General features: G+C 38.8%; 1 protein-coding gene across 1 annotated transcript in view; it reads right to left on the minus strand.

Moving 5' to 3' along the window:
* Positions 1-25,253, minus strand: part of LOC124147611 (multiple epidermal growth factor-like domains protein 10) — a 305,895-nt gene that overhangs the window by 34,883 nt on the left and 245,759 nt on the right. The window contains exons 12-14 of the mRNA XM_048400597.1: positions 22,457-22,603; positions 21,757-21,903; positions 19,389-19,541 (exon numbers count right to left, since the gene is read on the minus strand). Of these exons, the coding sequence (XP_048256554.1) occupies positions 19,389-19,541; positions 21,757-21,903; positions 22,457-22,603 (447 nt within the window). The remainder of the gene's footprint in view (positions 1-19,388; positions 19,542-21,756; positions 21,904-22,456; positions 22,604-25,253) is intronic.

A 25,253-nucleotide genomic window follows, 5' to 3' on the forward strand; every position in this document is an offset into this window, starting at 1 on the left:
GTAGGATCCAAGGGTAGGCATGACAGGACCACGGTCCAGAGATGACTTGACTGGACCCCTAGGTATTGATGTTTATTTGATGTTTAACGCCGCACATATTCCTGTGAAAGTTGGATACCAGACATGTATCAACCGTGTCAGCGAGCCTGACCATCCGATCTTGCTACTCGCCTCTTATGACAAGTATGGTTTACTGAAGAGGAATATTAATCCGGATCTTTGGGGAGTCTTAGTGCCTATGACAAGTAAAAGGGCTGCCATGGCAGTGTCACAGATGTGGATGACAGGCCTCCTTGGTATGACTGACTGGACATCGGGGTTTTAATATCTGATACAATGCATTTGTTTTTGCCACCTAAGTGACATACCCATATGATAATAGAGAGACCGAAATGGCATGTTTTGTAACTATTACATGGCTTATGTTTGACGACAAATGAAATGAAAACTGTATGTTGATCCTTCATGTGTTGGTGCAAATATACAAGTTGTGGTCTGTGTATACATTGTTTTGGATGTCCAGATAACACAGACATACATAAACTGACATTGCTCCCTTCTATGGTAGATGACTACAGTGACAATCGAGCGGTTTATCTATTTACATCGGGTCGGACCCTTCAACATATATTCACACGAGACACATTATGCGTAAATCTTCGAAGGCGGTAAATTTGTACAATGCAAGGATACATCTTTACCGCTGTCAAGCTTGACGTTTGTCGATGTCCATAGAATAAGTTAGTTTCTACGATTCATAACAGCGGTTACTATCTGTCTTATTTTCATGTGTATCTTGCTCTTTTGGTCTAACTCCAACATAAACAAAGGCTTTAAGCGCAGCCAACATTCGAAACAACAGTGAGTTGTAAACGTAGAGGACAATATATTAGTTATTGTTATTTTTACCATCTTTGCTTAGCTGCTTACACCTATTTGATTTTGAACGGATCGAATACAACACGTATCTGAATTAAATAGTTCAGCCATGCCCTTTCCTAATGTAACACGTCAGGTAGGACTATTCAGCGGGTAAGACAATGTACTGAGAAAACTTCTCCACAATATCATCTGTATGGTGGGCTGGCATATGATACACGTCGGTTTCCGAATTTCAACATGGTGGTTATTGCATTTTTTCAAATGGTAGACCTTTGTCACCTATATATAGATCAGTTGAAAAACTCCGTCTGACGCATATTCCACATCAACATAGTGCAGGACTTGCTAACGAATGAGCTCCAGTTACACAAATAAACAGTTGCTAACTGTAAGTGATGTACACATACTTGAGGAATGCATAAATATATCATCGTGATAAACCAATCGGTTCTACTCACCCGATGTCAGCTGTATCCATCAAACTAGCACCACCACAGCGAGTACCCCGACACCCGCCATGTTGACCAACGAGGAAGTGAAATACCAAGTCAAACTGTGTTAAACATTACGCTCACTGCACATCAACTGTGTGGTGTATATATATGCAATGTAACTCCACTGTGTAGTTATCTTTTGAATTTATGATCTTTGGATTTGAATTCATAACAATCCTTGGTTTATACAGATGAGGTTAATCGACATTTCCGATTGAAACAATAATATCATTTAACTACATATATATCATGACCAGCTAGGGCACGGAAATACTATTTTACATTACTCATTACAGAATACAACATGTCTATTGGAGATAGTACAAATCAAGGGTGACTTTATACATGACGTGTCTTTTTCACCACGGGGGGCTAACCAAAATGCTATTATTTCATTCATACAAAATAGACAAGTAATGATTACAGACGAAGATGTGCATTGTGTTTCAGTAGTAAATTCACTCTACATTTGTGCAGCGAAAAGTGTTCATGTCTTAATTAACCGCCATTTCATGATAGCATATCAACATAGTAATTGTGTGTGCGGTTACACTTTATTTTGGTCACATCGCCTAGGGTTATATCATAGTACATGTTGGTTGGTTAGTGCACATATACAACTGTTTGGATAACGTCACATCCTCAAACGTCCTGAATACAATTTTGTGTGTGTGTGTGTGTGTCAGGATTGATGTCATCATACCCCAATTGTCTGGATCGGTGCTGGATCAACGACCTTCGCATGGCAGGGGTACTGCTGTGCGACCATAGAACAAACAAACACGTACTTATCTTTGCAAAACATACGCATGACGCTTGCTACCAATACGGCACGGTACGTTGACCCGATTCACATACACCTGTTGTCATCACTTATATTCAGTGATACATTCATATACTTTTACCGCTATTTTGCCCTTTACACCCAGTGCAAACTGTTTCGTCGGATAATCTACACTGGTTGACACATGTTACTCACTGACGTTGACGTGTTACATCAACAGAACCTTCGGGAGAGACGTGCACCTGGACACATCAGGACATAGGAGAATGGATATCAATTTTGTAATAATGTAAAACCATGGCCAGGCAACCATGTGCTCGTGTGCAGGTGACTTTATGTAACTGTCAACCAGATATATCAATACTGACCCTGCAGGCACTGTGGTTGCCCAGACACTAAGGTGTGTGTACCGTTTAAAAATAACCTTTACCGAGTGGCGACATCTCTTAGAAAGTGACCAACTCAATATCGTTGTCCAGTATTCCGTATTTGACTGAGGCAGTATCACTGTGTGAACGTTAGCCTTGCAGAACCTTGTATTCATTGTGTGCTAAGTGCATAATAAGCACTTGTAATAACTAATCACATATGTCAATTGATGTTGGGAAATTCCTTCAAGATGCAAAATTAAATCTTCGTCTATAAATGTGTCCCATGCTCCTGAATATCCAATGTTAGTTGTGTCTCATAATGTGACGGTTGTAAACGTCCGGCCTGTGACCTTATAATTACCGACTGTCCATTGTATTCCAGTTTTAATATGTTAAAGTATGTACAGGATAAAATATTTTGTATTATTTTATCATTACAGACCTTTACAAGATAAAACCTTTACAATGGCAGCCAACGAAAATCGTGCATCATGGAGGGAAGGTATATTGCTCCTGTTGGGTGAGAGGGGGTACTTTTGTTGTGGATCTCCAACTTGATGAAACAAGTTGTTATGTAGAAACACCCCAGTGCCCTGGGTTGAGAAATACTTTTATGTATCCAACACCACGAGGTGGTGGAATTGATGACCATCACATGTAAACGCCTGTATGGTGATGGTTGGAATATGTGCTGGATATTCAGTGCCAAGTGCATGCGTGTTTGTGTGGGTGTGTGTGTGTGTGCGCGCGCGCGCCCGTGTGTGTGTGTTTAGTTTGTGTGTGTTTGTGTTTGTTGTGTGTGTTTGTTGTTGTGTGTGTTTGTTGTGTGTGTGTTTGTGTGTGTGTGTGTGTGTGTGTGGTGGTCCGGACTCATGCAGATTGTTTAGAGCTTGCCTCTGACATACCATGTCACAGTTTAGACACTTAGACTTAGACACAGTACACTCATGACCAGGTATTTTTAGCCCCTTAATTCAGAGCGCCACACAGGGTAACAGCAAGTGCCATCTTTTATACACATTGCATTGTGTAAGGTAATTAGGTTTTGCATTTAATAATGAAGGTTTGTGTATACATATTCAGAACTGTATACATGCATTCATACATGCATGCATCAGTGTTTTTGTACGTTTGGAGTAAGGTTGGGTTATTAGAGAAACCACGTTCTGAACCCCCGGTCTGTGTTTCTCAATTTGGCAATGAAGGGTCCTGATTTCCCCTGGAACAGTCGCGTAATTCCATGAACACGTGTAATGTGAGATAGTATAAGTGTATCTGATGACGTAGTAGGAGTGACTATGTTAACTACTTTCTGTTAAAAAACATCCTAGGATGTATTAACATCTTCACTCACACTATGAGCATGTCAACACAACCAATAAAGACATGCATCCTGTCATGCTCGGTTTGGGTCCTCTGAATTGCCCTCGGAGTCCGTATTTTGAGTCCGAAGCATTTTGTATGTACTGTACCTTTGACTCTATGACAGGATGTACTTGCACGCATAACTAATGTGACAGTTTAGCATAATTTCACAAAAAGTAGACAATGTTTTTGCATGGACCATGAAAATCGCCGAATAATGTGTGGCCATATCCGTCGCCTTGTGTACTCTGGAAGACGCCTGTGATCCTTATGATTCCATACATGCAAAATGACTTTAATCTCAAGATATTTATGTTTTCAGAGACTGCAAGCTGACAATTAACCTAATGTCCTTGTTTCCTCGTTGGTCCTGTGTTTTTGCTGCCACTGCATATTACCTCTGTGGCATTGCTGATTGCTATTTCATGAATACAATCGCTACATTTGTCACAGAAAGAGAGAAACAGAGAGAGTATGAGATAATGTACAGTTGTATAATTCTCATCAGAACTGCAGATTCCTGTGGTAATTGGTAGTACCTAACAATTTATGCAATAATTGTACGACTGCTAAATTTACATTCATAACACAGTTGGATGATTAAACACACTCTATGGTTTTCTGTCAGAGTGAGTGATTGAGTGAGTTCGTTTTAACGCTGCTTTAATGCTGTTTATTCTAGTTACATCACGGCGTGTCAGCAAAGCCCGAAGTGATTCATGCGCAGGTCTTAAATGTGCAACCAGTGCTATTTTCCATGCTCTTTTCAATGAATCGATGATTGTTCATTTTGTGTGAAACACAATATGTACATGCACAAGACTTGCAAGGATCTTATAACACATCAACTGGCTTTGTACATACATAATGCTTTTTTGTTACGAAGTGAATTGTTACCTTGACTTTGTATTTTAGAAAATATGTTATGTAACTCCGTTGTATATGGGCCTGTGGCCTTTCATACAATAAAGAATTAGTTGAATTGACTGTATGTCAAAGATTTCCCAACATGAAACACAGTCAGTAAATCAGCAATGCATTTTTAAGGAGTCAAATATGTATCTTTAAGTATGTCAACACCTGTACATATAAATGACAACCAGTATGATCTCCCTCTCAAGCATGAGAGGAATAAACACACAAATGACTTCCTTTACAAAATACAATTCACTCCATTTCAAGCAAACACAGTCATAATTTACTACCAACTTAAATACAAACCAATCAATAATGCTGGTTATCTACGTGATTTTCCCGCTCTTCAAGTGTGTACAGAGAACATCCTGATCGTCCTCAAATGACATCCATGTTTACTCTGTGTTGTGTTTAACAATGAGCCATGTGAACTTGATATCCTTGTTCAGTTTGCCTAAATTCAACAAGGCAGAAATAGTTTTTGAATGATAGCTTCATAGAAGCCTGTATGCAGATATGCTGAGTGCATAATAACCAGAGTGCATGATATGTTCAATGATGCTGGGACATCTAATGTCAACAGAATCTTCGACTTTAAATGCCCCATGCTCCTGGATGCCAAATGTCAAACGAGGACCGTCGTAACCATCAGTCTATTAATCTAATGAAATACCTGCTATGCCTGGATTATTCCGTCTTTTTCTCATTACATGTCCACGTCAATCTTCTCATCTGAATCTTCCAAATGAAATATACATTCAAATTTTCAATGAATTATCCACACATTCTATTTCAAAATTATCTTTTACGAATCTCGAAAATGTGGCAACCATATCGGCTAAGACTCTTGGAGTGTTCTCATTAAAGCCTCAGGCTTAAAGTCAGGTAATTAAAAGTGTTTCATTTAAAAATACAGAGTTTCCACTTTAACTCCTTACCAGAACTTCTAATATCTCTCCAATTTGTACGTATCTGCATGTTCAGATGCTTGATATTATATGTTCTGTCACTTTGACTTCAATGTCTCCTAAGACTGCGTAAGGAACAATTGGACATCAGCATGGTGTCTTCACATCATATATAGTGCAACAATTAATACGGGACACGTATTGAATTTCCTTAATCTGGGCTGTAGACAAGGCGACACATTATCGCCATACCTCTCTATTATAGACACCGAATTGTTATCTATTGCAATAAGATAGAATGAATACTTTAAGAGCGTTTGGAAATATGTTTTGGTCTGTTAAGAAAAGCCATATCGAGGTGCCTTACCGATATTGGTGCAATATACAGAAGAATCGTCAACAAATGAGACACATAGAAAAGCATATACTGGGCATGCTTGCAAATCGTGCTGTGTTGACGTGTCAATCTCGCCTATCAAAATGAGCATTGGAATGGAACAATTAAAGCTAATATAGGAACATTCTCTCAAGTAGAAATTACAGAAGAAATGTACATTGCATTTGGTTAGTCAAAATGACATAACTGGTCTCTGTGAAACCTTCCTTTAAAGATATGATGATTTTTATCATTTCCTGTCCGTTTTCGATCACTTAATTGCGTGAGACATAAGGAAACGAAACATGGTCGTTACAGTGGCGGTATGACCTCATTATTTGACAGTGATTCATAAACACATGCTCATGATGTAGCCTTTCCTCCGACATTAAGCTGACACACCACGATATAAATGGAATACTGTTAAAAGCGGCGTTAAACCCAACTCACTCACTCATGATGTAGCCGAAATCGTATACTCGTCTCTGTTTTGTGTAGAGGTTTCCATTGAATATTGAAAGGGCTTTGTCGCTTAATTTATCAGAGATGGGATGTTTACAAAATTGAATCATAAAACGCAATTTCAACAGCTTTGAAATTAGTGAAGATCCACGTCTCAAAACATGTGTTGGGAATGAAATTGGACTTACTCATATTCTTTGTTTACCTTTCTCCCGAAGTCCAGCCAAAGAACGCAATTCAAAAATCATGACGGAATTGATTCGCTTACATCTTACCTTGAAGGGCGTAAGTGGGTATGATACCGCACATATTGTTGCCGGGCATACTGTGTCACTGGCTACGTTCACGGCAACGTTCACGGCACATATTGTCGCTTATCGTCACATTTTATCGAAGGCGACAATATATATGCCGGGGATGCAGAGATTAGAGCAGTGATTTGAAAGGCCATAGATGTAATATATTTTTAGATGACTCGGGATATAGTTAATGCAGACACCGTTATGAAGATGCTTTATGTTATCTTTCATTTGCCCTCAGTTTACGATTTTGAGATGTAATTGTTCCTTCTGGTGGATATGATCTTAAACTGTTTGATATGGAAATGCAAATACAAATTTATGCAGTACATGTGCAGAAAGTATTATGGAAGTAAATTTAAGAGATATGCTGGGCTCGATAGTTTTAGATATACATGCTCCGAAAATGTTCATCACGTTTCCATGGAAACTGTCCAACATATCTAAATCTCTAAATAGCAACAGGCACCATTGCCCAATGTGAACAATACGTTTCATAAAGCTAGATTGTATAGTGATCGAGAAATGCTTCGGAAATTAAATGTTTGTTTGTATGTTGTTTTACGCCGAACTCAGCAATATTCATGCTATATTGCGACGGTCTGTATATAATTTAGTCTTGACCAGACAACCCAGCGATAGACATCATGAGCATCGATCTACGCAACTGGGATACGATGACATGCATCAACTAAGTCAGCGAGCCTTACCTCCCGATCCCGTTAGTCGCCTTGTACGACAAGCATAATCGCCTTTTACGGCAAGCATGGGTTGCTGAAAAGCTATTCTACTCCGGATCTTCGCGGGTCCCGGAAAATAATGGTACAATGAAAGAAATGTATATTTCCAATAAATGATAATTGACAAAATACAGACGGACAGACAGACATACTTACATACCGACGACTATATATCACCCCTGTCATTACATGTCGGGAGGATACAAAATCAAGTCGGACATATTTTCTATAAATGGAATGATGATCATCATGATCAACATTTCCATCATCATCCACAACATCGTCATCTCCAAGTTTATGTTTTTCTGCTCTGCCGAATGCCGACAATGCGTGCTGTGAACCTTGGTAGATACTCTCCCGTGACAACATATGCACGGCGACGTAATGCGCCTGCGATAATATGTGCTGTGAACGTAACAGGATATCTTGATCAGGACATTATGCGTTTAGGAGATTACAATGCTTAAATGAAAGATTATCCTGATCGTATACCTAATGATACACTCAAACATATTATGAATGACTCTGATGATTATTCAGTTGATGATGTCACAATACCCGGATCAGCGAAAGACAATGCACCTGGCTAATGCTGCAAGTTTCATATGCACACCCTAAATGGAAGATTATTCAAGGATACTGATGGACCATTCACATGCATTATTCACAGTGGTGCTACTTTAGGAGACTATAATATCGCTAGCTCATAACTTTCTCCATATATCAGTCACTCAAACAATTTCCCCTTATATTTAACTTTATCTGTAAACATATCTATGTCTCAAGGGGAGTCAATATACATAGCATAATGAAACTAGTCTTGACCAAAATGATTATAACAAGTGTACATGGTGGAAATTCAAGTGGAATTGAATATTTCTAATCAACCTTTATGACCACTTCATGGACGTTTGAACTTTACAGGGTAAATGATGACTTTGTGAGTATTGATCTTTATCAGAATTATACATGTCATATCAAGAGAACATACATATATAACCACCTTCCCATCAGTATAATTTACCATATCAGCAGCCACCATGGTGGGATCAAGAGCTTGAGGATTTATAACATGGGGAATATGCTGCTTTGTGAGTTCACAGGGAGTTTAATCACAATGTAGATATTTAGACAACTGCGGAAATTGCTTAAGAAAACATTTCCAGTAACGAGAACAACGTATCATAATAAACAAAAAGCACGAGCTTGCACAAGTCAGGAACAGCTCTGAACTATTAGGAATATTTTCAGGAAGTCTTAAATTGCCTCTAACATCATAACATAGCAGTGTACACAGTGCTTTTAGAATCTATACCGACAGAGTAATTATTTATAGTACCTTCATAACTGATAATAAATATAGAACAGGGTTTGACAGAAAATATTGATTAAATAAATGTACCATTTACCAATGAAGAAACTTTTCATACTCTACTGAAGCTGAACAATAGCATGTCACCTGGGCCAAGAAGACTGGGTATTGGATTTCTTGAATCATCATATTACACCCTTACTCGGTTCACCCTTCAACGGGGCACTTGTTACTGGTACTTTTCCTCAAGAAAGGGGAAGACGGAAATTTCCTATTCACAAATTGGGAAACCTGGATATCACATAGTAGTATCTCTTATTAACTCACAATGCACAGTTATGACAAATATTCTGGCTAAAAGACTACAGGCATGAGCTGGTTTTAGCCCCGGATATTCAAACCTAAGGGTACATTTTACAGCATCTTCGGTGACTTTTCATAGGCATTGGATGGAGATAATCATGAAGTTGTATGGAAGAGATTTTGAAGATTATGTCTTAAAGGCAAATTTATAAAATTACTTGTATCTATGTATTGTGATCTATCAGCATGTGTCAAAACTCCAACCAGTTCATCTCATTATTCTTAGTGTGACTTGGGAAACCGCCAGGGATGTTTCTTTAGACCAAAATTATTTATCATCTGTGTAAATGAATTAATATTTGATATGCAGGGGATGCACCTCACATGGCTGATATAGCTTTACAATTTCATGAGAAGGTACATGTGTTAGAAACATTTTGTGAATTTGAATCAAAACTAAATATTGTCTTTAGAAGAGGGGGGCCTCACAGCAACTAACAATAATGGACATACGAATAAGGCACACATCTTGAAGTTGTAATCTTCTAAAGCTATCTAGGGGTGGAGTCACCCCAAAATTATAATGGAGTAAAACCCTGAGCTGTCTAACTCCTGAGTTTGATTTAACGCCGCTTTAAACAGTAATCCAGTTTATATCACGGCATGTGAGTTTGAAGTGGGAGGAAAACCCGAAGTGATGCAGGTTTCAGCCGTTAAATGTTTTGATGAAACACGTGAGCACAGGTATGGTGCTGACAAACCTAGAAACATAATCAAGGCGAAACGGGATTCGAACCCACGATCATAGGTCTCTGGCGTACACAAGGGATGCATCGCTGTACAGTGAATAACTCGATACATGGTCATATTAGCATGGAGGAACTTTTCTCAACACTAATAAAAAACAATCGTTTAATTTTAAACCATCCTCAAGCTTATGTATGTTTAATCATGAATATGTTAATATGTTGGATCTTCAGTGTCTTTCATAATTTAGCTGTCTAAAGTCACCTGTGCCTACAATTCAGATGCTACCGAAGAGAGATAACTTAGTGGTTGTGGACGTGTCCTACCTGGGAGAATAGAGGCCTACCGAGACTTGAGCGTAGACGTGGCATGTTGTTGATGACGTCAACCCTGCATCGTCCTGCAGTCTGCTGGCGATGTTCACCAAGAGGACCAGGAACCGCGGCTCGCTCAAAGAACTGCAGTAAAAGGTCAGTACCCGCTTATATGTACACATGACAGGGCCAGCACAATTGACTTGCCTTTGTATGTGTTTGTGACGGGTATCACCGGTGGGGCAGGATACGCTCACCTTTTTGCTTACACCTGGTTTCATTCCTATTTGATAGTGATTCATAAACACATGCTCATTATATAGTAGGAATCGTACATCGAGTCTGCTTTCTGCAGAGATTTCTACTGGATATGGAAAGGGTCTTGTCGCTTTATTCAAAGAGATGCCGCAAAGTGTCAGTACTTACTTCCACGTACACAAGACAATATGAGAGGAAGGGACTCGCTTACAGGTTGCAGTAAAGTGTCAGTATTCCCATCACATGAACCATGCAATAAGACATTACAGATATCAGTGTTTTGTGACGCTACACATGCCTCAACCACAGCATGTTTCGGATGAGTGTACATGGTGACGAAATGTGTTATTTCGCTGTTGTTGTCCAAATGAGTATCATGGTTATCTGAAACCTCTGAATTACCATCTACTATTAGATACATGGTCGATAACAGGTAATATTCACCTTTAATGCTTCAGGGATTAGTTTATTTTTACACGTTGGTCATACAGAGCTATAGCTGGTCAATGCTTTCCTGGTAACAGTAGGTAGTTGGGTTTTAGGTGATGACATGGACGGATGAGAACAAAATATTCTTACTCTGAAACCAATGTGTAGGAGCCTCGTTGTAGGTCACTCATCCATGTCAGTAAGCTGTCAATCAACAGAGTCACACTTGGGTCACGTGTAGTTCCGGTCAAATGATAGTGTTGAACGGGTCTGGTGACTTCATCACTCTCAAACACACTTCCTATTAAAAAACCGGGAAACGGAAAATATATTTCATACAACTCAGTGAAGGAGTGAATATGGTTTTACACCGCTTTTAGCAATATTCCAGCAATATCACAACAGAGGACACCAGAAATGGGTTTCATACATTGTACCAATGTGGAGAATCGAACCCATGGCTTCGGCGTGACAACCGAATGTTTGTACCATATGGCTACATTTGAAATGGTACTGGTCAATGGTTAATTGAGTGAAATGCAAAAGTGCTATGATGTGTCGGTCATTGCCTCTTTGACGCCTTGGTGCCTAGATTAAAAGGTAGTTGTCAGAACAACAAACCAACAGGTTTAGTGAATAGCTCACATAACGTATCATTAAGGCATTCATTATGGGCTCAGAGTTAGATAAACCTCCAGCAGAAAGTATTGAAGCACCTTCCTGACATATTGTAAGATGTGTTTAACGTCATGGTGTTTCACCATTGCTGAAGTGTATGGTTAGGCATCATTTGCTATCGACCTACCAAACAGCTAAACCGATTATGCAGCAGTAAAGTCATCACTCTGGACAAAACCACACTTCTATAAATGTCATGAACTGAATAAACCCCTTTAACATATGGTCCATTGCTTAATCTTGCAGTCTAACCATGCCTGAGCGACGGAGGAATGATTGGATGATTGGAAATCATAGTTAACACAAGCAGTTTCCTGATCATCATGAAACATCAATTTTGTCAACATGGATGACTTGCTTGGACTCATAGATTCTCCTAAGTAAGCATGATCAAATTTGATGTATTTAGATTCATTATCAATATATTTTCATTTCAATTTAGTAAAAGCAGCTGCCTTACATTTACTGCAAGACCAAGAGTGTTGAGGATGACATCATTCGATATAACTTTAGATGTCTGCATGCTTTTGTCAGCCTCGATGTGGAAACAGGACTGCCAGTCGAAGGGAGGCACATCTGCAAGGCAACCAGTGTTAACGTTAGGTTTCAGAATCTTCATTTGAGACTACATTTAGGATCTAGAGACATGCAACATAAGTAGCCACAGGTGTTCGTTTCGAAGACAGACAAGCCATTAAAAGCAAGTTAATTTTAATTGTGGAACCACAATAAATATTTGTCAAAAGAGGATGTTATTTCCTAAAACATGTTCTAAATCTATTTACCAGTTGATCTGAAGGCCCCGTTACCAAGGTGCGCGAGTCGCTGTTATACACCTGATTCCACACTTCCTCTTTGTCTGGGTGTGACGCTACTAGGAATACTCCCTTCCTTGATGTGTATGACTGCAGTAAGATGTAATATATTCCTTGGTATTTATGTTAACAATATATGTCATCCAACAAACCTACATACACAATGACATGGCGTCGAAACACCAATGTTATGTGGGGGTTAACTACCGTAAACAGAGCATGTTACTTGTCAGCATATGCAATGTTAAGACACCTGAGCTGGGAATCATATCAGTGAGTAAAAGGTAATCATATTTCATCCATACTGTACCGAATTCATGTCAAGCTATGTGTAAAGTATAACACCTACTGCCACTGTGGTACTTGGATCTCCCGTAAGGCCTCCTGAAAAAATATAGTTACTTCACTACAGTGCAACTGCAGCTGTGTTGTACCAATGTCCTCATGTTTGTTAGGTGTGAGTGCAATTTCAGTGAGGTTTGAAACAACAACAGCTTTAGAGAAGGATCCGAACATAACTTACTTTCAGATTCATTTGCCTAAGCCTGCAATTAAAGTACATATGGTAAATACATGTAACTATGTTTATCAAAACATGTTGTAGAAAGTTTCCTTTTCATACATACGTTGATCACGCCATTGTTACTATCGTCTCTTTAGAACCTTCATAGGGTTACATACTGTATGGTGTACGTACCTCAACGTGCTCCTGTACAGATTGTTACCCATGATAACAGCAGACACATGACTGAGATATATCTGTCTGATGACGGCAGAGTCAAGTGATGTGTCCCCCTCTGACACCGCTACAGCCACGGCCCGGTACAGGAACAGGTACTGCTCCTGGTCTGAGACAATGACAACATGATGCCAGGAGACCAGGATATATAGCATATCTGTGACACAGCCTCGGCCTGGTACAGGAAAAGGTACTACTCCTGGTCTTGTCTGGTTTGATCTGAGGCTGTGGGGCAGGGTGGAATGGAACAGACTGTACCCAGAGTAAGATACATGCACATTGTTCGTAACACATTTTAAAATATCAGGAATATTCTTAAAGGTTATTGTTTTGATCTGTCTGCGTTTCACGCCGATTTATAGAAAATACTCTTCTTCTGGGACTGTCAAGATGGAAATGTTTGGTTAGCAGTGCTTGCTAACATGTGGTGACTGGCATTGCTCTTCATATTACCCTGCTGACAGAAAAAGAGAGACCCTACCTATATGAATGGTCTTAGTAAATTGTTTCTATGTTTATGTCTTGTGTTTAAGAAATACCGGTGCCTGATACCACCACACTCAAAGCGGGACAGCTTTCTTCTACAACAACTGGTATTATTGGTGTATCTGTGGTAACTGGTCTCACGGTGATCCTGGGAGTTGTACTCCACGTGTGCCTTGTAAGACAAGGGAGGTAAGTGAACCTTACAAACACAACATTATGCTTGTTATTAAATAAAACATGCGTTGCTCCCACTGCATTATGTAACAACGTATCAAGACATCACTACAATCTATTGCACAGGTTGATGTGGGTTGGCACTTCTCAGAAGGATGAGGTGAGGGACACACAAGGGCCAGTTGACAGAAATATCACTCAGGCGTCTGACTACACATCTGTATCCGAGGTTGCACACGATGATGGATGCAGCATCGGCAACAACTATGTTGCGCTTGATGTGGCAACAAAGGCTGACAGTGAATATGGTGTTATTCAGGACCAAATTTATGAAGAAATATAGACAGGATTGTTACATCTTGCATGACACTATAGTGTCAGATGTGGTCACATTAAGAACACACCTGATCATGCTATCAACAACTATAGCATTGATGACTCATTGATTTAAAAGAATATGTCCAAAACGTTATTTACCTGCAATGATGACCTACTATTTATAGACCGTTTCTGCGCTCGAGCGGATTTACTGTCTGCCCGGAGACACGCTTTGGCTTCGATTCAGGGGCCAAAACAAGTACTGATCAGCTTAATGTCAGTCTACCCTGTCTGAGTGGGATGTGTACGTTACTATGGCGTGATATCTCAACACTATAAAACCGGCAATAGTCCGAACTAGTACAAGCTTTGACACACATACTCACATGCACGCACATGCACATACGCACATACAGACGCACAACCTCGTGCATGCACGTTACTATATAACTGCAAAAACTGTACATATATTGCTGAATCTGTACATAAACTGTTTGAGATAATTAGTAGAGATTCTTTATTACTACTTATTATAATCATAAGACTTCTTTGCTTGATTATCTGCTAATAATTAAAGTCATTTACTACATAGTGTTTACTTTTGATCAATCTGCATCTAACAATAAGTATACAAATTGTCTCAATGTTCATATGCTACATAAAGTTGGCAAAAGGTAATATGTCAAATAATGTTCATCTGTTGCAATAGCGAAAGACAATATTGCGTGAAGAAATGTTTTAATGGACAAAAGTCTGTCCTCAAGTGCCACACAATGCCAACAAACAGGAAAACATGTGACCAATAATCAGTCAGACCACCCGTCAAAATGAGAGTGTCTGACCAAAACTGAAACGCCAAAAAATCACGAAATCAAGTTCACGGTCATAAAAGCACGAATCTCAGTAGCGCGTATGTGATCCACGTGATGCGATCACTTGTCTACGAATGGGTTAAGGTCTGATGACGCAAAATGTGTAGATCGTGACCAGACACCAGCCTCAAGGAGACGATTACGCACTGTCTGAGTAAACATGTCACCACCACTGGGGTTCTACAGGTCATTTCTGAGTGTAGTGGCAGCCACGAAGTGATGTTTTGCTGCTATCAAGAGAAACCTGTTCCTCTGTGTGTGGTGGAACGCGATCGACCACCTGCATGTCGCTCGGCAGCTGATCCAAACGTCTTGTATCGATTCCCTGCCTTGCTGATCCCACTTTGGCCGACACCAAAGTCGTTTGCAACTTGACGTGTTGACCCATTTTCAAGCATGCCTGTGCAGTTGCCTAATTCTTAGGTAGTCAAACGACGTCTTTGAAGCTGAAGGGGCATTCAGTTGTTGCAATCCTTAGTAGCAAATGTTTTTGTTGTTTCTGATAATGATGTGCAGCGATTCTATCACGATACATCCAACACAGGTGTCTAAGCACCTCCTGCACATTGTGACTTTGACTGCAAGCTTCTGTCCGTTCATTATAAAACTGAGGTCGTAAAGGGGTCACCCAGTCATTGTGACAATACTTTTAACCATACATTTGGATATTTTTATCTTTATTTGTTGTTGGATTTTATATATCATCAAAACGTGATCTTTAGCAAACGTTGAGTAGTATAACATGCATGTACTTAACTCAGATTGTGAGAACAAAAGCTTTGTGTGGGCCCATCAAGCAGATGTAATTATCGATAACATTATAGATTGATATGTGCGTATAGCTGGAACGTGAATGTTCGTTTAGAATAGGTAGAACAGGTAAATTTCTGTACTTGACACATCATTTTGTTTAGGTTTTAGATCATTCCAATATCTCATTCATGTTAAGGAAATTGGTTGTAAATATGTTATAGATCGATTTATTATGCATGTGTTAGTGACACACTGTTCGTATCTGAAACATGATGGCCACCCATGAAGACATGAACATTAATGAGTCACTGGATGAGATTACTATGTTCTCTGAAATACAAGTAACCTCTTTCAACTTTGTTTTGATTGTTCATGTCAAATGTATTCTTGTGATACTGTGTGTTTTCTTGTGATGTGTGTATTCTAGTCATGTCGTGTGTATTTTAGTCATGGTGTGTGCTTTCAAGTCATGTGCGTAAAAACACCTGCTCCGATTTCTGTTTAGCATTCCACCCCAGCCTACATCATGCAGACACTCCCATAGCTGAAGGTGATTTACTGAATCAAACGCTTTTTTAAAATCCACAAAAGCAACGTATAATTTCCTTTTTCTTTTTGATAAACATATTTTAACAATTCAACGTAACATTCAACGTAAATATGTGATCAGCAGGAGAATATCTCTGTCTAAAGCTTGCTCGTGTTTCGGGTAGTTAACTTCGTATATTAAACCAGTTTGTGAGTCTCGAGTTTAAGACACTTGTGCAAACCTAACTAATTGTACACAATAGAGATATCCCTCTAAAATTATCTGGATTATTTTTGTTACCTTTCTTATGTAGTGGACCATGACGCCCCCTTGTGGCTACACATGTGCAATGACTGAACTGAATTAATGCTGACAATGACGACACTGCTTTTGTCAATCACGGTGTCCAATTTCATGTGATTGAGTTCACGCATATTCTGTGTAGATACTTTTACATCCTCTGAATAAATATCCTTATTTTTGAAGTATGCGTTTCTTTTTTTGACGAGTGTGCATAAGACTTTAACCACATTGGTTAAACCCACCACCACCCACAAACATAGGGATTCGGACACAGGGTCATAGGTTTCTGGCAGGTCTAAACACTGCTATGTTCTTCAATTATAAGGCAACAATGGTCGTCGAAAAAGGCGACACTCATGCTATCAATCACTGGATGGCCCGATGACTCGATTATTTACAGAACGCCGCCATATAGCTGTAATATTGCAGAGCGCGGCGTTGAATAAAAAACAAAATCGTCAATTATAGCAAACGTTTGCGTATAGATCAATACAATAAAAGCCCTCTACATTTAATTTTTATTCAAAGTTGTTTATTAGGCATAATTGTGCTCAAAATAACAAGAACAAAGTAACATGAAATATATTGAGAATATATATAAACCTTCACATATCTTCTGGACCATTACAACAAGCCAATAACGCGAGTGACTCGGATGTGTGAGAGAGAGTTGAGTTATAACAGGAAGTAAACATCGTTTTTACATTAATGCTGCCTCAACCATATGTTATTGTCAAATCGAAATTAGATTTGAAATACAACTTATTTACATTCACGGTTATTACGACTTGGGGGTAAATCCATAAAATTCACAATAATGATCAATAATAATATATGTTTTCCTTCAGATGCCACCTGGTAACGGCACACGATTAGTGTTATTTGATTTATCCAAGATTGTAACTTTGAAAAGGACGTTATGTGGACGACCTAAATATTTTATCTGCCACAATTTATTATCGTACTATTTCCGTATAATCACACGTTTCCTTCGGGCAAATCTTAATAGGTCACTGGATAGTGTCAACATCAGCTGGAATGCCGCGCTTTTGTTGTGGAATACCCTTTTTACATACGACGGCCAAAGGACATAACTAGATATTCAGCTTGATATTTGCAAAACTGGTAATTTGAGTGAGAGGGAACTATTAAGTATTTTTCAAAGGCACCTCCGATATTCAGAAAGGGTTTTCAGACATTTCAGCAGCTGGCATCAGCACTGCAATTTGACATTTTCTATTTGACATTGGTACTTTGCTTTCTAATGTATATGGATATATACCAATGAAGTAATACTGAAGTCATATATTCAGATGTTGCACTATCCGTGACATGGTGCGTACATCTTTTCTTAGATTTGGTTGTTTTCGTTCTGTATAACATCATACGGTGACTTGTCGTTCTCTCTGGTGAATTCATTCAATTCTGTATAGTCTTGATCTTTCACATCGGAAGTGGGCGCATGAGTAGACATCTCTCCAGTGTTGGGCGTGTCCGTCTTTCTCAACTCTTGAGGGTCTGTGGTAGTTGTGGGAATCCATTTCAGTCTAAAACAAAAATTGTGATAGAAGTATGATACATGCCTATTGTACGTGTAGATGCTTGTGATGTTTGTTCCACAAGCATAGAAAACAATGTCAATAATCTGTTATTTAATATCATACAAAACTAAGTAATGAAGAAGTTACCTTCCAGCCTTCAGCAGACATATCATCAGTCCACCAATCAGCAACAGCATTACAGCAATTCCTACTGCTCCCCCAATGACGCCGGTTGTAACAGGAGATACTGGATTAGATGCAAAGTCACTTTAGTCTGGTGTTTAACATTTTTTGTGAATAAATATAAACTCAGCATATGACAACGTAAACAATAGCATGGAATATATAACGGGTGTTTGATGATAGATGTGCAGAGATCAAACGTCATCAATACATGGTGACAGGACTATAATTGATATTTTTGTATCCGTATACCTCATAATTTGGGGGAAAAACGACTAAAAAGTATTCAAACCCCTAATATCCACATCACATCGGTCACCAGTGAAGCCGTCCAGACATTCTCCCGGACAACTTCCATCTCCATCATTACACGTGACGTCACAGTATCCACAACGAGAACAGTCACGCCCATAGGTTCCAGGTTTGCATTCTGAAGGTGGTTAGGTGTTCAGTTATGAAATGATATGTTTACATATTCTAGTTTCGATATAACATTTTTATTGATATGTCTGCTGAAGGCTGTACTAACAACCATCATATATGTATATTGATAAAACCTGTGTGGTTATCTTAAGACTTTATTACAAATAAAGGTTGGGTTTAAGGAAACATTACTCTGGGTACAGTCTGTTCCGATCCATCCTTCCCGACATCCTGCGGCGCAGGTCCCTGTCTCGTGATCACAGGCGACCCGTGCAGTTTCACAATGACGTGAATCACAAGACTTGCTGCAGTTGGAACCGTACTTCCCGCTCGGACATGCTTTAAGATCAGTAAATTTGATAATCATCTTACATGTACACGTATCTTTGTTTCCCGAGGAGAAAGGTTAGAGAAAAAATGCAACTGGTTAAATATTTCAGTAAAAATGATTTTCAAGAGGGAGATTTGCCTAATCAGTATGTGGGGTGAGTAATTAACTGTTAAAATATTTAAAATTAATCTAAATTGAATTCAACGCAATTTAATGTCACGGTTTGGAACAAACTGGCACTATTTACACAAGTTAATCAAAAACATTCTCAAACTAATTCTCACGTATCCTGCAGTCAACATTCTTCCAGCCATCCCGGCATCCATCGGTGCAGGAACCAGTGACGTCACACACAGGTGATGGCGTTTCACAGTTGCGGGAATTGCAGAACTGAGTGCATCCTGGTCCATACCTTCCTGGTGGGCAGTTTGCTAGCGCTGCACCAACGAACTTAGTTTTAGCATTTGAGAATTATAATAATATTTATTGCAACAGTCCTTAATGGTGAGATCTGCATTACAACTAACAGTCAAAACGAAAAGAATCAGTAAAATCACATCTTTGCCTACATTTAAATTTAAAACAGTACACATTGTAATACTGAACAATATATCATTAATAAAATACTAAAGTCCACGCTAGTCCATCATCTTTGTTATATCAGATGGACTAACGTGGACTTTATTATTTTATTATATATTACATGTACACCGAGTGAACATTTACCTCATTTTTGTGTGTGTGTGTATATATGTATATCACAAAGAAGTGATAATGTCAAATGTTGAATCATATAATAGCATATATATGTCAGTTTAGATGTAAACTAGTTTATTTGATTCAAGATTTCCTAACGACGTTTGGAAACAAAAGACTGGAATTGTTTTAATATTGTCTGACAACACAAAATTGAAAGAAATCAAATGAGATCAGGAAGTACCAAAAAGGGTCTGTTAAACAGGGGTAGAATGAAGGATTGGGCGATTACTGTTTGCCTTGTTAGGAGCCAGTTTGACCACGACAAGAATATTTTCCTCGCCAAAACTATTTCTTTTCAAAATATGCAGATACCATAGTTTTCAGATTTGTAGTATAATAAAGCCTGTGTCACCTTGCACAATGAAGATCCGATGTGCATGTTCTATTAAGTTTAACGGTTACTTGAATGTTGTTCCTATTAACAAGAGAAGATTCTTTTCAACGCAATAGTAAGATATGATTTTGTTTGTTGTTTAACGCCGCTCTCAGCAATATTCCAGCTACATGACGGCGGTCTTCAAATAATCGAGTCTGGACCAGACAATCCAGTGACTGACATCATGAACATCGATCCACGCAATTGGGATCGATGATATGCATCAACCAAGTCAGCGAGCCTGACCACCCGATCCCGTTAGTCGCCTCTTACTTCAAGCATAGACACCTTTAACGTCAAGGATGGGTTGCTGAAGATCTATTCTGCCCAGATCTTCATGAGATACATGTATCGACACACAACGATGGACTCTTATGAAAATGAACAAATTGATAACCCATATACATATGGTGAGACGGCTGCAATGCATTATATCACGGTAAATATCTAATGAAGAATTTGATGAGGTTGCGAAGTTGTGTTCACAACATGAATCTATACTTTCTAAAAACAGTACGTGCATATAGCGGCGTTTTGATGTAGATTCTGACACGGTTATGAAGTTGGGGTATCTCACTCAGCCTTAATCACGGTTGATGTTTGGAGCGTTTGGTGTTGATGGCTACTTGAATTTTTCTGATTTTGAAGTCTTTGAGGTTACTTGAAAGGGCTTTGATTTTGTCCCACTTGATACTGAACTCAAACCATCAATCAACTGTGATCTAGGCTATTCTTACATACCCCCTGTATATTCAACCGAGTAACATCACAGCGCTCATTGACAAAACCAATATAATTAGTCTAGAATTTTTGGTAAGCGTCCATGTCATAATTATTCCGTTCCAAACAGCACAACTCTTCACTCGTGAAGAAATATAATTTTACAGTGTTTTCTAGTTTCTTGTTTAACACCACACCACTCCTCACGAAGAGAAGTTAAAGTGATGACGTCAGGTGTGCCGGGAACAATGTAACATATTCTTGATTACTACCAGCACCCGTCCCGAGTGAAGGTCCAAAGTCAATGATGGTCTGAGAAGACATCCTACCACCCCTGGACATGCTTTTTCAGAATTAACTTCATCCTTGAGATATATTATTGTTTATGTGGACCATATTCAGGGTTGCGTGGATACCTGCAGTACTTAAGTGTCATTTGAACCAAAATCAAACTACATACTTAGCTATTGGTTTGTCTCCTCAGGGTGCGACTTACAAGTTCGTTTGAGAGACTATTTACACATTGTGCATGATGACTTCCAAAGTCGATTAATTCCTGAGTGTCATTTTGATCATATTTAATTGGGTATTACTTATTACGAAAATATAAGCGTATCATGTCCCAGCGCTGGCACACGTCACAAACACATGCAAAGACAAGTCAATTGTTGAACTGAAAGGAACACCAAAATATATGTTCCATGTCAAATTAATCGTACATCCAATTCTTGTGTTGACCAAACTAAAAGAAGGGAGTGTCATACAGACAACAGGTACGGTGATGTTCTGTAACTTACCTCTGGAGCAATCTGTCTCTGTCCATCCATCTTCACACCCATCAGGACACTGTCCTGTCACTCTGTCACATGTAGAGGAGGGTGTCTTGCAGTGTCGGGAACTGCAGCTGCTGGCACAGTTAGGGCCGTACATCACACTGGTACACGCTGAATAAGGCATAAGTGAAACTGGTGTTAGTTTGAAAGTAATTCCTAAAGAGTTCTTCTAGCTGCAGATATGATTGAAATTATAACACCTGTAATGTAAATTAAATCCTTAAACAAACTGTCCATCATTTTGGAAGAAAAACATTACCCAGCCTTCAATTAGTTGATATCATAAACTGACGATTAATTCAAAGTATACCGAAATATGTTTTTAGACCTAAACACTATTTACGTTAATGGATTGATTTACAGGTTCCATCATAGTTCTATTACGTAGCTAGTTAGATTTCGTCGCAAATTGCTGGGTTTTGGACGATGCTGCACTGTAAATGATTTCATGGATCGCACTTTCACTGCATAAGAAGCATGATACCTGGTCACATAGGGATACACAAAGGCGACCATGGCACAATAAGGTCACCTGTCAACGTTTGTCGTGTGAGAATATCACACCTGACTCGCAAGCAGGTGTGAATAATTCCACGACACATCAACAGGAAAAACAAAGCAATCACTATTGTTTATTATATTATTATGGTGCAGGGTGACTTACTTCTAGAGCAGTCTATTTCTGTCCATCCATCTTCACACCCACCAAGACACTGTCCTGTCGCTCTGTCACATGTAGAGGTGGATGTCTTACAGTGTCGGGAACTGCAGTTACTGGCACAGTTAGGGCCGTACATCATACTGGTACACGCTGAATAATACATAAGTGAAACTAGTGTAAGTTTGAACGTAATTCATAAAGAGTTCTCCTAGCTGCAGACATGATTGAAATTATAACACCTGTAATGTAAATTACAAACTGCCACTCATTTTGGAACGTAAACATTACACAGGTTTCGATTTGTAGATATCATCAACTGACGATCAATACAAAGTATATATGGAAACATGTATTTAGTAGCAAACACAGGATCTCTTCCTGCAGTGACGGTTATTGCTTTATTGGTTATAGTTTTTTTCATAATAACCAGAGTGGCATGCTGGACTATCTATCAGTCATCTCTTAATGTCATTTTAAGTAAAGTGTACATGTAATAATGATTGTTTATTTAATGTGATACACAGGACCAACTGTAATCATTATGGACATTGTGTCCAATATTTGATTCAAAAGAGTTTTATTTACTCATCCCTGAAGTTTGTAAAATTATGCAACATGGCGGTAGGTCAACATGTGAAAAAGATCACATGTATAAAGTGTGGCACTTGCTCTAATAACAAACTATGGAGTTACCACAACTAGGCTTGGACCAATATACCACCACACCGGTACACATCGGTTCCCCACGGCAATACAATATATATACAGTCTTAGGTAGTATCGAATAAATAAACATATCTTTACAGACACTATGAGTACACAAGTATTATGTGCAGAACAAACTTCATGTATCCCCTCAGGTGATAAATTTGGTCAGAAAATTTAAAATAACTATACATGATGACTTGCAATTTATATTGTCTTTCCTAAACTGTTACATACTGTTTTACATGCAGATTTTCTTGTAAACCAAACTTGATATAGCAATTCAATCAGCTTTACACGCGTTTTTTTCCCGTACTACCGGCGATTCGCTTAAATTTAAAACAGTACACATTGTAATACTGAACAATATATCATTGATAAAATAATAAAGTCCACGCTAGTCCATCATCTTCGTTATATCAGATAGACTAACGTGGACTTTATTATTTTATTATATATTACATGTACACCGAGTGAACATTTACCTCATTTGTGTGCGTGTGTGTGTGTATATATATATATATATATATATATATATATATATATATATATATATATATCACAAAGAAGTGATAATGTCAAATGTTGAATCATATAATAGCATATATATGTCAGTTTAGATGTAAACTAGTTTATTTGATTCAAGATTTCCTAACGACGTTTGGAAGCAAAAGACTGGATTTTTGTTAATATTGTCTGTCAACACAAAATTGAAAGAAATCAAATGAGATCAGGAAGTACCAAAAAGGGTCTGTTAAACAGGGGTAGAATGAAGGATGGGGCGATTACTGTTTGCCTTGTTAGGAGCCAGTTTGACCACGACAAGAATATTTTCCTCGCCAAAACTATTTCTTTTCAAAATATGCAGATACCATAGTTTTCAGAATTGTAGTATAATAAAGCCTGTGTCACCTTGCACACTGAAGATCTGATGTGCATGTTCTATTAAGTTTAACGGCTACTTGAATGTTGTTCCTATTGACATGAGAAGATTCTTTTCAAAGCAATAGTAAGTTATGATTTTGTTTGTTGTTTAACGCCGCTCTCAGCAATAGTCCAGCTACATGACGGCGGTCTTCAAATAATCGAGTCTGGACCAGACAATCCAGTGACTGACATCATGAACATCGATCCACGCAATTGGGAACGATGATATGCATCAACCAAGTCAGCGAGCCTGACCACCCGATCCCGTTAGTCGCCTCTTACTTCAAGCATAGACACCTTTAACGTCAAGGATGGGTTGCTGAAGATCTATTCTGCCCAGATCTTCATGAGATACATGTATCGACACACAACGATGGACTCTTATGAAAATGAACAAATTGATAACCCATATGCATATGGTGAGACGGCTGCAATGCATTATATCACGGTAAATATCTAATGAAGAATTTGATGAGGTTGCGAAGTTGTGTTTACAACATGAATCGATAGCTTCTATAAACAGTTTGAGCATATAGCGGCGTTTTGATGTAGATTCTGACACGGTTATGAAGTTGGGGTATCTCACTCAGCCTTAATCACGGTTGATGTTTGGAGCGTTTGGTGTTGATGGCTACTTGGAGTTTTCTGATTTTGAAGTCTTTGAGGTTACTTGAAAGGGCTTTGATTTTGTCCCACTTGATACTGAACTCAAACCATCAATCAACTGTGATCTAGGCTATTCTTACATACCCCCTGTATATTTAACCGAGTAACATCACAGTGCTCATTGACAAAATCAATATAATTAGTCTAGAATATTTGGTAAGCGTCCATGTCCTCATTATTCCGTTCCAAACAGCACAACTCTTCACTCATGAAGAAACATAATTTTACAGTGTTTTCTAGTTGCTTGTTTAACACCACACCAAGCACTATTCTAATTTTATGACGGCTGCCTTGACCAGAAAATTCAGTGATTGACAGAATGAACAACGTCTTACTCAGTCGGGTGCGATGAAAAGCAACCAACTAAGTCACCGTGTTGACTCTTTCTACCAGCTTAGGCTGCTAGATACCTTTTCTAGCCAGGATTCCTCACGAAGAGAAGTTAAAGTGATGACGTCAGGTGTGCCGGGAACAATGTAACATATTCTTGCCTACCAGCAGC

Source organism: Haliotis rufescens, unplaced genomic scaffold (assembly GCF_023055435.1).
Source record: "Haliotis rufescens isolate VD_foot unplaced genomic scaffold, xgHalRufe1.0.p SCAF_2, whole genome shotgun sequence".
Classification (NCBI taxonomy): domain Eukaryota; kingdom Metazoa; phylum Mollusca; class Gastropoda; order Lepetellida; family Haliotidae; genus Haliotis; species Haliotis rufescens.